This window comes from Urtica dioica, chromosome 10, assembly GCF_054948205.1.
Source record: "Urtica dioica subsp. dioica isolate 48M chromosome 10, U.dioica_male_clone48M_v1_H2, whole genome shotgun sequence".
Lineage (NCBI taxonomy): Eukaryota > Viridiplantae > Streptophyta > Magnoliopsida > Rosales > Urticaceae > Urtica > Urtica dioica.
This window is the reverse complement of record NC_142765.1, coordinates 6,314,444-6,331,402: the sequence shown is the minus strand read 5'-3', so window position 1 is coordinate 6,331,402 and position 16,959 is coordinate 6,314,444. Positions and strand designations below refer to the sequence as shown.

General features: G+C 35.4%; 2 protein-coding genes and 1 long non-coding RNA gene across 5 annotated transcripts; all 3 read left to right on the top strand.

The window, feature by feature from the left end:
• Positions 1–2,521: 2,521 nt before the first annotated feature.
• On the top strand, positions 2,522–4,727 carry LOC149383277 (uncharacterized). The gene is made up of 3 exons (XR_016301661.1): positions 2,522–2,819; positions 3,945–4,077; positions 4,634–4,727. It is a non-coding gene; the product is annotated as an uncharacterized LOC149383277 (long non-coding RNA).
• A 2,580-nt stretch (positions 4,728–7,307) lies between these two features.
• Positions 7,308–9,550, top strand: LOC149383276 (ribonucleoside-diphosphate reductase subunit beta). Of its 3 annotated transcripts, none has more exons than XM_089628256.1 (5): positions 7,308–7,623; positions 8,002–8,265; positions 8,365–8,455; positions 9,065–9,179; positions 9,289–9,550. In XM_089628256.1, exons 1-5 carry the CDS (start codon positions 7,363–7,365, stop codon positions 9,347–9,349), a joined length of 792 nt encoding a protein of 263 aa, XP_089484382.1. In that variant the 5' UTR covers positions 7,308–7,362; the 3' UTR covers positions 9,350–9,550. The 3 variants fall into 3 exon arrangements, with proteins under 3 accessions (XP_089484382.1, XP_089484383.1, XP_089484381.1); XM_089628257.1 differs by having other exon boundaries at positions 9,062–9,179; positions 9,269–9,550; XM_089628255.1 differs by having other exon boundaries at positions 7,310–7,623; positions 9,062–9,179.
• Positions 9,551–10,524: 974 nt separating this feature from the next.
• On the top strand, positions 10,525–16,144 carry LOC149383275 (putative inactive purple acid phosphatase 27). The gene is made up of 12 exons (XM_089628544.1): positions 10,525–10,864; positions 11,003–11,094; positions 11,222–11,291; positions 11,408–11,530; positions 11,628–11,720; positions 12,125–12,254; positions 12,403–12,484; positions 12,611–12,743; positions 13,241–13,446; positions 13,540–13,665; positions 14,111–14,420; positions 15,558–16,144. The coding sequence occupies exons 1-12, from the start codon at positions 10,682–10,684 to the stop codon at positions 15,861–15,863; spliced, it is 1,854 nt and encodes a 617-aa protein (XP_089484670.1). The 5' UTR covers positions 10,525–10,681; the 3' UTR covers positions 15,864–16,144.
• The last annotated feature ends 815 nt before the right edge of the window (positions 16,145–16,959 follow it).

Here is a 16,959-nt window from a genome sequence, read left to right as displayed (position 1 = left end):
CAGACTCTTCGGCAGCATCAGTTATATACTAAGAAGGAATGTGATTTTGGTTTACATAAGGTTTGGGGTGCGTTTTGATGCAGAATGGGCGCGTAGTTGCTTATGGTTCTTGTCAATTGAAGGCTCACGAGAAGAACTACCCAACTCATGATCTGAAATTTGCAGTCATCATCTTTGCGTTGAAGATATGGAGATGCTATCTTTACGGGGTAAGATTTCAAATCTTTTATGATCATAAGAGTTTGAAACATCTCTTTACTCAGCGAGATTTGAACTTGAGACAACGATGATGGATTGAGTGCATGGAGGATTACGATTTTACTCTCGTGTATCACCTTGGTAAAGCTAACGCTGTAGCTGATGCACTGAGTAGGAAATGTGCAAGTGTTTTAGCAACGCTAGGATTGCTGGATTGGAAAAGAGAAATGGTAATTGGGGATTACGATCTTAAGCTCTTCGAGAGTCGTGATTCAGCGGTGATTTATAATCTGGTAGATCCACCGTACCTGGTCCAGCAAGTTAAAGAGAATCAGCAGCAAGATAAACATCTTCTAGGTGTTCTGACAAGATTGAAGAATGGTGAGACGCTAGAACATTGGAATGTTCGAGGGGATGGAAGCTTGTATTTCAAGAATCGCTTAGCTGTTCCGCAAGTAAGTGAGATCAAGAAAGCGATTATGGAAGAAACTCATAAGTCTCGTTACGCCATTCATCCCGGAGCCACTAAGATGTATCAGAATATGAAGAAACAGTTCTGGTGGCGCAATATGAAAAGAGACGTCCTCGACTATGTCAGGAGTTGTCAGAATCGTCTAAAAGTGAAAGCTGAGCGACAGAAGCCAGGAGGAATGTTACACCTGTTGCCCATACCGGAATGGAAATGGGAAGAGATAACCATGGATTTTCTCACAAACCTACCGAAGTCACAGGAAGGTTTTGATACGATTTGGGTAATCGTGGATCGACTCATAAAGTCTACGCATTTCATTCCCATCAAAGTAACGTACTCCAAGAGGAAACTAGCTGAAGAGTATATAGAAAACTTGGTGGAAGTATCACGGTGTTCCTCTGAGCATTACTTCAGATAGAGATACACGGTTTACTGCTCATTATTGGAGAAGTTTCCAGGAAGCCATGGGAACTATATTAAATTTCAGTACTGCTTTTCATCCTCGGACAGATGGGCAATCTGAGAGAGTTATTAAAATCCTGGTAGACATGTTGAGAGAGTGTGCTTTGGATTTTGGTAACAAATGGTAAGAAAATCTCTCGTTTGCCGAGTTTGCATACAACAACAGTTTTCAGTCCAGCATAGGCATGGCCCCATTTGAAGCTCTATATGGAAGACCGTGTAGATCTCCTGTGTGTTGGATTGAACCAGAAGATCGCGTTCAAACAGGAGCTACCATTATCGAAAAAAAAACTAATGAGAAAATTGCTGTCATTCAGCAGCGATTGAATAGAGCTTAGAGTTGGCAAAAGAGCTATGCTGATAAGAGACGAAGGCGACTTTAATTTGAGGTAGGAGACTACGTACTTTTGAAAGTATCTCCACGTAAAGGTATTTCCCGCCTTGGAAAGAAAGGGAAATTATCTCCTCGATATGTAGGACCTTTCCAAATTACTGCACGAGTAGGTCTTGTGGCTTATCGACTTGCTCTACCCCCAGAGTTAGCGTTTGTGCACGATGTTTTTCACGTGTCAATGCTTCGGAAGAGCGAACCCGATCCTACAGCTATCGTTCAACTCAAAGATGTACCGATTCAAGAGGATGTCACTTACGATGAAGTTCCAACCCAGGTTGTCGATAGAAAGATGAAGAGTCTTCGTAACCGTGAGATTCCGTTGGTGAAGGTCTTGTGGACGCATCATGGAAGCGAAGAAGCGACTTGGGAACTGGAAAGCGATATGATGGAAAAATATCCGTACTTATTCCATGTACCCACTTAGATCTTAAATTTCGGGACGAAATTTCTCTAAGGAGGGGAGAACTGTAGCGACTCGAAATTTAAGCTTAATGTTGTAAATTAAGTTTTTCAAAAGGACGAGAAAATTATGTAAATTAATTTTCTAAGAATCGTTTCCATCATTTTGGGTTAGAGTAATAAGTTTATCGAGTGATTTAAGATAGTTTAAGGTAATGGAAAATCTCGGAATGAATAAAGGATTTATCGAGTTCGTCTGGAATAAATTATTTTCCGAGGAGATATTCCGGAATTTAAAATAAGAAAATAAATTCTCAAGGACGAGAATTATTTCTGAGAAACCTTGAATATATTTGAATTAATCGAGAACGTACGAGAAAATTCTCGGTTTGAAGCTCTAAATTAAATGTTCGTTCAGTTACGATTTTAGTCACAAAGTTAGTGATAAGGACGTGGTTGTCATGTTTTCGGGCTCATTTGAAAGAAAACAAGGAAAAAAGGGGTTGGATTGTAAATAAAAGGATAAGTATTGCATTTCCACGTCATCAAGAGTTTGGAAACTTTTTGTAAGTGATGTATATCACTTGGCCGACTGAGGCATTTTGCAAACCAGGAAAAAAAAAAGAAAAGAAAGAGGAAGAAGAAGAAAGAGAATTCTGGGGAGAGAGCGAGAGAGAGACTGAATGAGAGAGAGAGAGCGTGAGACGGAGTTGAGCTCTCGGAGGAAGAGGAAGCTCGGCCGATAGCAAGTCACCGAGACCCGAAACCCATCTCGCGCGGCCGCCGTGACCGAGGGAAAAGAAATCGCCGCGAGCCGCCGTGGCCGGCCAACCGGGAAGCGAGCGCCGGGAGAGAGAGAACACACCCCGGAGAGTCCAAATCCACGAAAACAAGGTAAAAGAAATCAAACCCGAATTGATTGGTGATTCTAGGGTTTGAACTGCAAATTTAGGATTTTGGTTTTCTTGTTTGATTTCGTGGAATTGAGTTGCTATTATGGTTGATGGAGCTTGATTTGTGATGATGTTACTCGGATTGTAGATTGAAATCATTGATTGGAATTTTCCTTGAATTTTTGGCCGAATTTCACAAGAGATTAGAGTTTATGAGAACGTGAATTGGGGCTTTTTGGATTCTGAAAGTTTTTGTTGTTGTTGATTTGATTCTGTGTTTGAAATTGTGGTTGAGACTTGTTGTTTTTGGATTCTGGACGGTTTGGTGTTGATTTTAGTCTTGGCCGTGATGTTTTGTTGGCCATGGGATTTTGGTTGTTGAAAATTTGATTGGAATTTTGGGTATGAGTTAGTATGGTTGTTGCCAATTTTGGAATCAAATTTGTGGTTCGCGATACCTCGGAATTTATTTTGTAACGTGTTAACGAGGTTTGTTTCATTTGTGAGTCTTATTTGTCAAGGGTCTAGGGTCGTCTTAGGCGGGCTACGCAGAGCCCACAACGGCTGGTCGAGACGGCGAGGACGTGGCCGAGAAACGACGGAGCTATAGCGCGAGTGTCGACGAGGTGAGAACGAACAAGACCGGGAGAACGTCGAGTGGATACGGCGTTTCGGTTTTGGCTCGGAGGCTCGCGAAGCATCCGTTTAGGATTAGCGAGTTATTTATTTATTATGTTGTAATTTACAGAGTTAAAGTTATTTTGTACGAATCGGTTCGAGTTAGTACGTTAGTACGTTTTATTTGTTTGAAAGTCGGTTTCGATGCAAGTTGGAAAGAGAAAAAAATAGTAGATTATTCGTTATTATTATTAAGCTCGTTTAAGGATTTTAAGAGTTAAGACTCGATTGTGATTTAACGTTTGATTTCTCGGTTTTGAGATTGATCGTAGTTTTTCGTTCGAGTTTACACTTTCTCGTATCATTTGAAGTTTTGTTCTGAGAACTTGGATTCCTTATAGCGGATAAGTCTTTGGGTTCTACGATTTGTAAATCGTACGTTAGAGTTTGAGTATTATAGATTACTCGCAGGATTCTGATTCAGGATCGGTTTGATTTATCGTGATAGGACTCGAGACTGAAAGTCGTTTAGAGGGTTCACGGAGTAAGTGAACGTCTGGATTCTCGGTTTTAGTGAACGTTCAGGTTCACAGGACGAGCGAACGTCTCGTGGAAGAGCGACATAGACGCTTACTCTCGAGGTAGGTTATTATAACCCTTCTCTCCTGATTTTATGGTTTGGCCTCAAGTATATATTATTTTCGAAATGAAAATGTTTGTGAACGTGCCACGAAACCCAGAACCGTTTTTAGAAAATGTGGCGTAACTTCAATTCGGTATATCCGATAATGAAGTTGAGAATATTTTCGATATTATACATATATCCCGTATTTACGAAAGGAAATGTTTCGTATATCCTGGACAAGCCGGTTTCACACATACATGTTTACGGTGCGGAGAGTGCACCTTGCTCTGATCAGAGGACTGCCACGGGTTAAGTTGGCAGGCGGCTCAGGAGATAGTACACGTTTTAGAAGTATCTAGGGACACATTTAAATTTCTGTCATTTATATTTCTGCAATTTACATTTCTGCAAGGTATACTTGTACGTGTATGGTGATTTACACGTGACAAGAATATTATTATTATACGGTAAGTATTATTTTCGAAAATCTTTTTAAAAATCAAACCATTACTATAGCACCTACTGAGCCCCAGGCTCACCCCTATTTCCTCAAATTTTTTTCTTATAATCAGGATGTGAGAAGGAGAAGGGTTAGGAAGACCTCAGGATAAAGTGTGGTCGAGAGTTTGATGGTTTTCGCTGGATAGACTATCAAGTGTCGAAGGTTGGTTTTATATCTCCGTTTTCTTTCTTTTATCTTTGGACTTGTAAAGTAAATAACTGAGTATGCACCGTGGGTTAGTTTTGTAAAGTTTATTAGTGTTTCTTTTTATACAATAATCACACCCCACTTTTCCTGGGGCGTGACACCTATATCAATAACATACATTATTTTGAGTGTATGTTAGTTTTATATTTTCTTTATTAGTTTCTCTTTGATATTTATTTTCATTCATCTTATATGTATCTCCATATTTCATTGAAAAGCGAACAAAAGTCTTATTTACCCATGAAAGTCTAATAAATGTACAAAATAAATTTTTTTACATTTTATTATTCGTTTATGATTTTTAAGGGTTTTTTCTTAATTGCCGGTTTCTTTGGTGCCCATTGTTTACAAATCTTGATAACACAAATTAACCTCTACAAATTTTACTTGTTATTATCATTTATAATATGCTAAAATCATTCGCGCGTAGCGCGATGCTAAAAAACTAGTATATATATATATATATATATATATATATATATATATATATATATATATATATATATATGTAAATCCCTGATATTGACCATAAGAGAGATTTATTCAAGCGTTCAATAATGGGAATAAAGGTTTTAAGTATATATATATATAATATATATATATATATATATATATATATATATATATTACGTATATAATTTCAGCAACTTTTTTAAAGGATAGTTATTGCATTTTTTAAACATTTCTCTTAAATACATGTATATTTACATTTATATAGAGTAAAAAAATGTATATATTTTGTCAAAAAAATAAATATATTAGACATACATATAATTAAACTTTTAAAGATACAATATATATATTGCCATAACTTTTTAAAATAAATATCATGCATATATTATGTTCATAATTTTACAAATTTAAAATTGAAGATATATATATATATATATATATATATATATATATATATATATATACATTTTTTCTGTTCGATTTTCTGTCGGCACGTCGATTTTCCATCGAAAACGACATTTCGCTTGCCATTTTCCACAATTTTTCCGTTCGGTTTTCCATCGGTATGACGATTTTCCGTAAATCAGGATGTTCGAAACGGCAAAAAAAACAACATTTTAAACCTTGCGCGTAACCGAGTCAATTCAGATCGTGTTGAGTAGGGGCGCGTCCTTGTCAAACTTTCTAGGTTGTTATCATCTGATATTTTTTAGTAATAAAAGCTCTAGTTTTGCCTTGAAAAAAAAAAAGAGATTTAGCTTAGAAAAATTATTTTTCTAAGGACCTCAACTCCTATAACCCTCGTAATAGTCATATTAATAGAACAACCAAATTGAATATATGCGACAGTTTGGATACCAAATATGAGTTTATATACTACATATATATATATATATACATTTTTTTTTTTGCAATTTAACTAATGCATGTGGTTTCTCTAACTGTGCAATTCAATTAATATTTCGAATGAGCTATAAAATTACAGTAGATAGAGTATATGCTGCCGAATTTTTATTTTATTTTATAATTGATTTAAATATCAACAATATATTTTGTGTTTAATCGAAATGCACGATTTATTTTCTCTGTTTTCAGAAATACCAAACATCTCTTTCAGTTTAATATAAAGAGAAAACAACACATATATACCTTGTGTTTTAGTGAAATGTCGAGTTTAACCTTTGGTTTTCAAAAATATCCCTTTCATTGATGTTAACTCTTATATAAGAAAAACCGAATCAAATCCAAACCAGTACCTAACTTCCAAATTTCCAATTTTAAAATAAAAAATAGCCTTAAATCGAAATTAAATAATAAAATTCATATCTCACAAGAGATGATTTCATTTCGTGTTCGAATTGCAACTTTGAATCCTGGATTCTCTGTTTGAATCTATAATTTTGATCACTATCAACGTCGATTTTTACCCCTTGCTTCTTTCTGTGTTCTTCACGATTCAGAGACTGTTGTTTGTTTTTTCATTTTAAAATAAATGACGTGAATGGATATATATAATTGGTGTTGACATATAAATATTTCAGTTAACGTCAATGAAAAGTCAATGAAAAGAAGATTCGTGGCACTGTTATCTATTTTAAGGTAGAATTTCGTCATTTTAGTTAAACTGATGGCATGAACTTGATATTTTTGAAAACCAAAAGTTAAATTCGACATTTCACTAAAACATAAGATATACATGACACATAATTCTCCTAAAATATATTATATTGTAAATACCATATTTTTCATTTATTTAAAAAAAAACTGAACTCCCAAAATACCCTCATTAAAATAAATAAATATTTATTTATTATTTTATTAAAGAAAAGTCAAAACCTCCCTTTATAAAATCCTTAATTTTTTATAAAAGAAATTTTTTATTTAATTGTTTTATATATAAAATAGAAAACATAGAGTTATTTCATTAAGCGTCATTTTTGAGAGTTCAATTTTTTTTTTTTTTTTGTAAAAATAAATGAAAAAATTAGTATTTTTTGTAATTTTTTTTTATGTCATTAATTTTTGCTGAAAGGAGAAAAAGTCTAGTTACGAACTTACGATACGATACGTCGTTTTGTGTACGTAAATAACACCGCTCACTTCGCTGTTCTTCTTCTTCTTCCATCAAAATCAACAAAAATGTCGACAGAAGTTGCTGAAGAAAACCTAGAAGATGAGCAGAGAGTCTCGGACGACAACGATGACCTCTCTTTCGATTGGGAGACCATGGCTCGAGCTTGGCTCTGCTCGTTTCCTGAAGCCAAAGCGGTTTCCATGGCGGAAGTCGATGCCTGGATAGACTCGAACCACGAGTCTCTTCCCCTTGGAATTAAGTCCATGCCTCGCTCCGATCTCTCTGATAGGCTTATCTCCATTCAGAACATGAGACTCCCCGATCAGGTCTTCAATTTCATTTCAACTTCAAGCATATTGATTTTCGTTTCTAATAACTACGATGTTCATCTCATGAAACTTGTATCATCTTCAAGCCCTTGAATTTTCGAAAACCTGGAATTTGTATATGCCTTTTTCTCTATAATTATTAATTTTTTCATGCAACCTGTATTAATTCAAATATTGGAGCAGAATGTAGGTTATCACCCAATTTATACATTTTTCGAATACAATCTTTGTGCTTTTTTTTTTCTTTTTCTTCTTCCAATTTCAGGAGCGAACTAAGCATGTAGTTCAATCGGCTTTCATGTGTATATGCTGTACAAAGTCTATTATCCAAGCAATGATTTTTAATTATACATGCGTCGTGATTTTCTTGAGCAGGGACGCGAGGAAGAAGGAAAAGAGCTGAGCTTAGTCGATACTCCACAGGCTCGGTTTCAACGCACAGACCAGTGGAGACCGGTTTATTCGTGGCTAGAGGATCTGGAAAAGGACGAAGTGGTCAAATCCAAAGATATCTCCGACTGGCTTACAGCGAACCCGAACGTCCAAGAGGAGTTGTGCTCGAGACATTCTCGGTATCACTTGATGCACTACATCAAGAAGTGTCACATGAAGATACTCAAGAGAAAGGAGAGGAAGAAGGTCGGAGAGGCCGGGTTTTTTTTTTTTTTTTTTTCATTTGGGTCCTTGATAGATTTATATAATGTAAAAAAAAGTTGATTTATGTGGAGATTTGATCAGGGATTTCATCGGCCTGAGAAGCCGGTGGCTCTAAAGGTCGACAAGGATGTGGCGATGAAACAACTCGCTTTGCCGGCCCCAACGAGTATAGGTAATTAGTTTTGCACTCAATTGGGTTGGTCTCTTATCGAATGTTTCGAAATTAATACGAAATGTACGTTGATAAAACCATAAGAGTTTTAAAAGGGCCTTGATAATCTAAGGAGTGGTCGGTCTAGTGTTCAGGCTCTTGGTTTATTTTCAAGAGGTCCCGAGTTCTAGCCTCTCTAAATGTACCCACCTAGCAATCGTTACCGTTTTGAGTTCCCGAATGTCGTGGCGTCACACAAAGGACCTTGGAACTTAACCCTAGTTTTTTTCTTAAAAGATATGGGATTACATTCACAATAAAATCTCGTTCTTGTTTTTCAAAGGATATATATATATATATATATATATATATATATATATATATATATATATATATATATATATGATTTGTGGACTCTGTAGTGTAATCACAATACTAGCTCTATGATTTGTGGACTCTGTAGTGTAATCAACCCTGGTTCCCAAACGCAAATCATTTGTGTCTTATGCTTGTTGAAAGTTTTGTCACGTTAAATGAATTTATCTCGTCTTTTATTTCTTTTGCAAACTCATGTCTTTGATTTGCTTATCCTTCATTTGATGTTTAAACTTGTTTTCCCGAACCCAGAAGTTGCTTCCTTGGGTTCTGCTTCTTCGTCTTCTTTTGCAGGTAATTCTCAAATTTATCTAAAAGATACCGATGTGAATAGAGCCAAGCGGAAAGAAGCATTTCAGAAGTTTGAGATGTAAGTAAAAAAAACTTGCATTATTTATTATTTGCTGTATTTTACGATTTTAAAGAAGCTTAGGTTATTTCATAATATGGTTATAACAGTATGGCAATGTGGTTTCCAGTTTAGTAGAGTTGGAGAAGCTGATTTTTCCAGCTTTGAAGCGTCAAGAACTCGGCAGATGATTTTACTTTATGGGTCAACTATGTGACACTAGTGTAGCCAAGGAAAAACAAATGATGAAAAAATATACTATGTGACAATCATTCATGCAAGGGACCAATAAAATCTGGTTCCATGTTTTGTTTTGTTTATTTTTTTTTTAGTTGTCATTGTAAAATATCGATTTCTCTTCTGATATAAATATTAAATAGCAGATCAAGGTCTTCTCAGGTCCAGAAAATTACTCTCTATTTAACCTACATGCTGTTTTGAGTCTATCTAAGTACAGTTAGAAACAAAAGAAAATGACACATAAAAACACAATTCACTAAATTATGACTGATTTGTCGAAAGCTCTGATATTTTTAAATGAAATGGCACATTCTTAAGAAAATTGATTTTCGGCCCGATTCACGAGTCCCGAACGATCCACTCATGTGATGACACGTGGCAGTTTGACACGTGGCAACAAACTGCCACGTGTCATCACGTGAGTGGAGTTTTGCTCATGTCATGCAAAAAAAGTATAAATTTCTTTTTCGAGGGGAAAAAAGGTTATCGTAAATAGTAGTAAGAAATAAAAACGTTTGGCGTGAAAAAGTACAGATTAATAGTTTAATGCCAAATACATAATGGAAGATACAGAGTTTGATTGATTGATAATCATGCAAAAATAAATAAATTGTTAAGTGGAAAAAAATCAGACCTGCAAGTCACAGGCTAATATTAAATCTCTAGCGACCGGATTGTCTAACTATGGAAAGTGACGGGCTAGAGCAATGAATGAGTTTGACCTTAAATATTAACCAACAGAAAAACGTGGCAAATAATGGAACGAATATCATGGAATGGATATTTTCTTGTATTTTTTTTTTTTTTTTTTTTTGTTTAGTTCGTATAAAAAGAAGGCAACCTTTGATCATTGTAAATGCATTAATGTATTGAAAAATGAAAAAAAATAATTGAGTCCAAAAAAGATAAGGAAAAAGTAGTTGATGATTGGTTTTGAATTTGACAAGTCATCTACTTAACTAATAAATTTTCTTATCACACTTGGTACGAAATTATATGCCACAAATATATCCTTTTCCAGAAGAAATAAAATCCCATATGTTTTAAAATAAATTGTCAATAATTCTGCTGGAATCTTAAATCATAAAAATCATGGATAGGGAATCTATGAATTTAAAACCAAATAAATAGTTTTACGAAAACAAAATAATAACTATAGACTACTTCTGATTCTAAAAGAGATGATTAGGAATATTCTTATTTAGTTGCGCTTTCTCGTTAGTTTATATATAATATTAAAAAACACATATTTCCAGTCTGTTAATAGACTGTCGTTGAAAACCATGGGAGAAAAGCTCGAGCTTTTTTCTCTGTTCTTGCTCATATCGGCGAGTTTGGGTTCCGTTTGGGCTCACAGCGATGGATATGGCGACCAACCATTGTCGAAGATCGCAATTCACAGAGCAAAGTTCGATCTCCGTGATTCTGCTTCAGTTAAAGCTAACCCTAACGTTCTCGGCTCAAAGGTAAATACTCGTTCTGAAGAAGAAGAAAAATAAGAAAGGATATTATTTTTATCCTCGTCTGGTTGTTCGTACAGTCAAACTTTAGCATTTGACTTATTAGATTGTGAAAATGATTTAATTATATGTGATGCAAATTAGGGTGAAGATACAGAATGGGTGACTGTGGAATTAGGTCACACTGAACCTGCGGTGGATGATTGGGTCGGTGTTTTTTCTCCGGCCAAGTTCAAGTAAAACCTAAATTCTTTTACCTTCTATTTTTATGCCAAAGCTTATTCAAAGTAAAATTGTTTTTGAAAAAAAAAAAATACTTGAAAAAAAAAAAAACTATGCCAATTGTGTTTTTGGCAATGGCAGTGGATCAGCTTGTCCGCCGATCAACGACCCGAAGGAGCAAGAGCCTTATATATGCTCGGCCCCGATCAAGGTCTGAGTTTGACTTCATTATTACTTGTGCTTAAAGTAAAGGTTGTGGGAGAAATATTCTCAACTAACCTTTGCGAAACGACGCCCTTTATCAATTTTATTTGTTTATTTATTCAGTACAAGTATGCAAGCGAATCGAACTCGGCTTATGCCACGACCGGAAAAGCTTCTCTGAGGTTTCAGCTGATAAACCAGCGTGCAGATTTTTCCTTCGCTTTGTTCTCAGGAGGGTTGTCAAATGTGTGTTTCCTTTACTTGGGCTTTTTTAATTTTAATTTTAATTTTATTTTTATTTTTTATGTTTATATCGGCTTGAATGAATTGCTCTATGTTTCAGCCAAAACTGGTGGCCGTTTCGAACTTCATATCCTTTGCCAATCCCAAAGCACCAGTCTATCCACGCCTTGCCCTTGGGAAATCTTGGAATGAAGTACACGCTCTCTCTTTTATATTTATTTATTTTTTAAATATGAATATATCCGATGCTTTTCTTTACAAGAGCGATTTTTTTCGAGTTCAGTGTTTGTTCAAATTTAAACAAGCTAGTCACAAGCTAAACAATTCTGGTATATTCACAAAATTCAATCACAGGACTAATCATAATTATGACATTGGGCTGAACAAGGAGATTATACTTTGATCTGTACTTTCTATATAATCAAACACAGAATGATATTTGCACAAAACCTGTGGTTATTGATGCAACCAAATACAAAAGCAGGAGCTGAAAGAGGGACTTGTGTGATATATCATCAGCTTATAAGCAACTGGTTATTAACGCCTCTGTTCTGTTTCTTGGGTGAAATTTTTGCCCAATTGTAAAATAAAAAACAGATGACTGTGACGTGGACAAGTGGATATGACATAAGTGAGGCCGTTCCCTTTGTGGAGTGGGGTCCGATGGAAGGAATTAAAACTCGGTCCCCGGCCGGGACGTTGACTTTTAGTCGGAGGAGCATGTGTGGTAATGACTCAATCTTCGTGATTTTATTTTTATTTTTTTTAATTCGAAGTAAAAACAGCTAAACCTTTTTCTATTAACTCGGGAGAATGGTTCTCGATCAACTGCGGAAGTAATATTCTTAATGAAAATTGTTACTGTTTTTTTCCAGGTCCTCCGGCAAGAACAGTCGGCTGGCGCGATCCCGGTTTCACACACACAAGCTTCCTCAGAGACTTGTGGCCAAACACCATGTATGAATGTGTGCTTTTATAAAATTATTTGCGCTATTTATTTATTTAATTATTTGCGCTATTTATTTATTTAATTAATCTAATGCTTATTTGTTGTGATGGTCTCTCTCTCTCTCTCTCTCTCAGGTACACATACAGGATGGGTCATCTTTTATTAGACGGATCGCATATATGGAGCAAAACTTACTCTTTCAGATCGTCCCCGTCCCCGGGACAGAACTCGTTACAGCGCGTCATCGTGTTTGGTGATATGGGAAAGGTAATATTGGTGGCTTTGTTCAAATCTGTTTGATACATCCAAAAAGCTCGAGGATAATTACACCATTCTGTTGTGGGTTAATACTTAAAATATAATACTTGGAAATGGTTTTAGTTCATAAACAGGGGAGTTTATTAGAGAAAAGGATTATCGAACGATTTAGGTATGGTATATCCTTGTTCAATCAACAGTTCCAGGAATACCAAAACCACATCTTTCATTTGTCATTCCATTCAACGCTAGCAAATCTGATTCTCTTACACTGTTACACAAATGTTTGAAGATCGCAACTTTTTTAAAGTTTGGCAGATTTTTCTCTCGAGTATTTTTATTTTTTCAGGCTAGAGATGCACAATTGGTTAAAACCCTGTTAAATAAACCTTTTTGTTAAGTTTAACAAAAAATTTCTATTAACTAGTTGAAACAAAAATAAAATGTTTCTTTTAGAAATAAAAAAAATAAAATAAAAGGGTTAATTTGCCCATCTTTCACTTCAGGCAGAGCGTGATGGTTCAAACGAGTACAGCGACTATCAGCCCGGTGCACTAAACACCACTGACCAACTCATCAACGATTTGGAGAACATAGATTTAGTAATGCACATCGGAGACATGTCGTACGCGAACGGTTACCTCTCTCAGTGGGACCAGTTCACCGCCCAAGTCGAGCCCATTGCCTCTTCCGTTCCTTATATGGTCGCAAGGTTTTCTGCGCTTCATCCACAGAATCACTGGTTCTTTACCTTCTCCCATGGGATAATATTAATTTTCATTTTTTTTGTATGTTCCCTTTTTAGTGGAAACCACGAACGAGATTGGCCGAATTCGGGGTCCTTCTACAACACTCCGGATTCAGGTGGAGAATGCGGCGTTGTGGCTGAGACCATGTTCTATGTCCCAGCCGAGAACCGAGCCAAGTTCTGGTGAATCTCAGAGCCTGTCTCTTTGTTAACTCTTTTTCTTTTTGTCCGTGCACTTGTCAAAACTTTAATATGTAATCTTAGGCTCTCATCAGATTGATTATAGAGGAGGGACTTAGCCTGTTGAAGTTTGTTTTTATTTATTTTTTATTTTTTTATAACTGGTTTTTAGCAGGTCAAAATGGGGTTGCCCGATTTTTAAGTATTTTTTTTGTCAATATTAGCACACGAAGAGCGTAAAAAAACCTTAGCTAAACTGCGTAATATTGTGAATAGAATAATTCAATTACCCAAGGTTTGATGAGATTCACAAAATCTAGTGGCTCACTTATAAAAAAAAGGAATTTCGACAAAAGTCTCCTTTTAGTCATCAAACAACCCCACAACCAAGAAGGCTCTTTTCAATCTTTACACAATAGAACTTGTGTGATATATAATTTTTTTTCAGGTACTCGACGGATTACGGGATGTTCCGGTTCTGCGTGGCAGACAGCGAGCACGACTGGAGAGAAGGGACGGAGCAGTTCAGGTTCATCGAGAAGTGCTTTGCTTCGGCGGACCGACAGAAACAGCCGTGGCTCATCTTCATCGCTCACCGGCCCCTCGGCTACTCGTCCAACAACTGGTACGGCCTCGAGGGCTCCTTCGAAGAGCCCATGGGCCGCGAAAGCCTCCAGAGGCTATGGCAGAAGTACAAGGTCGACATCGCCTTCTACGGCCACGTCCACAACTACGAGAGGACTTGTCCCGTTTATCAGGTATATAAAAAACTTCCCTCGAAAATTCATTCCGTTACTTTTCTCTAATATACTGGTAAGAGCTTTCGAAGTTCATTGATAAAAGTTTAAGACTTTAGTAATCAGATTGTGAATTTGGATCTTGTTAGAGTTCCGAATGAATGCAATACTAATCTGAATTTTCGAAGCGTTTCTCTTTTAGACTAATACAACTTCTAGTTAATCTATACTAACCCATTAATTCTTTGAAAAATATACAAAATGGCCATTTGAAATTAGTTGATTAGTTAAAAAAAAAACTGTTGTTACTTTCTTCATATGTTTTTTTGATACTACCAATGAAAATATTGACCCTTGTATATAAGCAATTAACCACTATCAAAAATTTATTGACGATACTTGCACATTTTTGTAAATTCTTGTCATTTCACTAATTTTAGAAAAAGCTTGGCTATTTTACGAATGTTTTAGCTTTAATTGGCTAATTAGCTAGAACACCCATTGATTATTTAATGATTATTACGATCACCCCACCCGTAAAGTCTTAACAATAAGATGAGGTAAAATACAAGATAAATAGGCGTTTGAAAGACAAAGAACTCTCCCAAAAACAAGAGTCTTCAATGAGTATATTCACAATACTTGATAGACTAATAATTACCGAACAATCTCATTGCCCAGAGTCATAATGTCACAGCCTAGAAAAGTAGTCTTAGAATATCTCAATTGTGGGGCTTGTTTCTTTGTCAAAGTGGGTATGTTATCATATCAATTCATTAAACTATCAAATTAACCAATGACACACGAATTAGTCTTAGCCTCCCTTAAACTCTCAGGTCTCCCCTCCGATGTCTCCAATTAAATCATGATACGTCATCATTATTATCTTTATCTTTATATATATATATATATATATATATATATATATATATAAAACAGAGTAAAAAGGCGATAGATGACCCATAATATAATTAAACATCGATGCGCTGCAAAAAACAGGACCGAAAATCCGGGTTCTCAATGTTATGCCATAAAGGCTAGTTCTTTACTATAAAATCCATGTCAATTGTCGAGATATATATATATTTTTAATAACTATTTTTTTTTGTTATGGGGTATCCTAAATGGATCGATCCAAATGTGTTTTGTTGTTGGCAGAGCCGGTGCGTGAACAACGAGAGGACACACTACTCGGGGGTGGTGAACGGAACGATCCACGTGGTGGTCGGAGGCGGCGGAAGCCACTTGTCGGAGTTCAGCGAGGTGGTCCCGAATTGGAGCCTCGTCAGAGACCTCGATTGGGGTTTCTCCAAAATGACGGCTTTCAATCACTCTTCGCTCCTCTTCGAGTACAAGAAGAGCAGAGACGGGAATGTCTACGATTCATTCACCATCTCTAGAGACTACAGAGACGTCTTGGCTTGTGTCCATGATGGCTGTGAACCAACTACTTCAGCTTCTTAAAACAATTTTTTTTTCCTTTTAATTTTTGTGCTAGATTTGAGTTTATTATTTGTACAGTTGATTATTTTCTCTGATCATGGAATTCATAGCTAATAAATTGCTATCAATGCCCGTAATTTTTGGGATATATATATTTTTTATTTTGTACGACTTATTTTTTCGTTCTCGATCAAAGAGCGAAGACTTTAAAGCATTTTTTTTCATTAATTTTTTAGGGGTAGTTATGACTTGTGTGTATACGGATAATTTAAAACATGTTTATTTTATTTTTGTATTACGTATTTTAGATTTTCCGGCACTCGAATTAATTTCCAAGTTATGTGGATAAATGACTAGGCTTTTTATCATCAGTTTAAGATATGTTTATTTTCTTAACACGTTAAAGTAAATGAACTTAAAAATGATATACCATTTGAGATTATAAAATGTCATGGTAAAGGTGATCAGCAGCCGGCTGCTTCACTGTAGCTTTGTTGTTATCAAATTATGTCTAACAAATATTTAAAAATAAAACAATCTCCCACTTTATCCCATTAAAAAAGAAAAGGAAAAAATGGAAAAGCATCACGCCGAACTAAATATAACAAATATATCCAATAGATAATACTTAATTAGTATTTAGTGGTGTAGCACCACCACGTAGAATGATTCGTGGTGGTCGGAGACCTAAGTTTAGAATAAATAATATCTTATATCCAACTTGAAAAATGTTTACACTAACAATAATTAATTTGAGATTATAAGGATTATATTTGATTAACTTCTTATTTCTTCTCTTTGATTTTGTCTCAAAATTTTTATAGGAATAGTATTTTACAGACACAACATTTCTAAATAGTGGGTGTTCTACATTCTTTTAAGCGTAGTAGTTTTTTAAAACGTAACGATCATTTTTCTTTTAAGCGTAGTAGTTTTTTAAAACGTAACGATCATTTTTCTTATAAGTAACCAGTAAGCAAAATTGAATTGAACACAAAACGATAAAATATTTTTTTTTTTGATAAAAAAAATCTGTAATAAAGAAAAATTACTATATTTACAGCTTGAAATACATTATTGTTGTGGTGTAAATTTTAGACACGTTAATACAAAGTAC

Bases quoted from the DNA above. Each gene is read 5' to 3' on its own strand.
- LOC149383276 (XM_089628255.1), top strand. From the start codon at position 7,363: ATGTCGACAGAAGTTGCTGAAGAAAACCTAGAAGATGAGCAGAGAGTC. The intron at 7,624-8,001 runs GTCTTCAATTTC...TTTCTTGAGCAG, and splicing joins ACATGAGACTCCCCGATCAG to GGACGCGAGGAAGAAGGAAA. The intron at 8,456-9,061 runs GTAATTAGTTTT...TCCCGAACCCAG, and splicing joins GCCGGCCCCAACGAGTATAG to AAGTTGCTTCCTTGGGTTCT.
- LOC149383275 (XM_089628544.1), top strand. From the start codon at position 10,682: ATGGGAGAAAAGCTCGAGCTTTTTTCTCTGTTCTTGCTCATATCGGCG. The intron at 12,744-13,240 runs GTAATATTGGTG...CTTTCACTTCAG, and splicing joins TGTTTGGTGATATGGGAAAG to GCAGAGCGTGATGGTTCAAA. The intron at 13,447-13,539 runs GTTTTCTGCGCT...TTCCCTTTTTAG, and splicing joins GTTCCTTATATGGTCGCAAG to TGGAAACCACGAACGAGATT.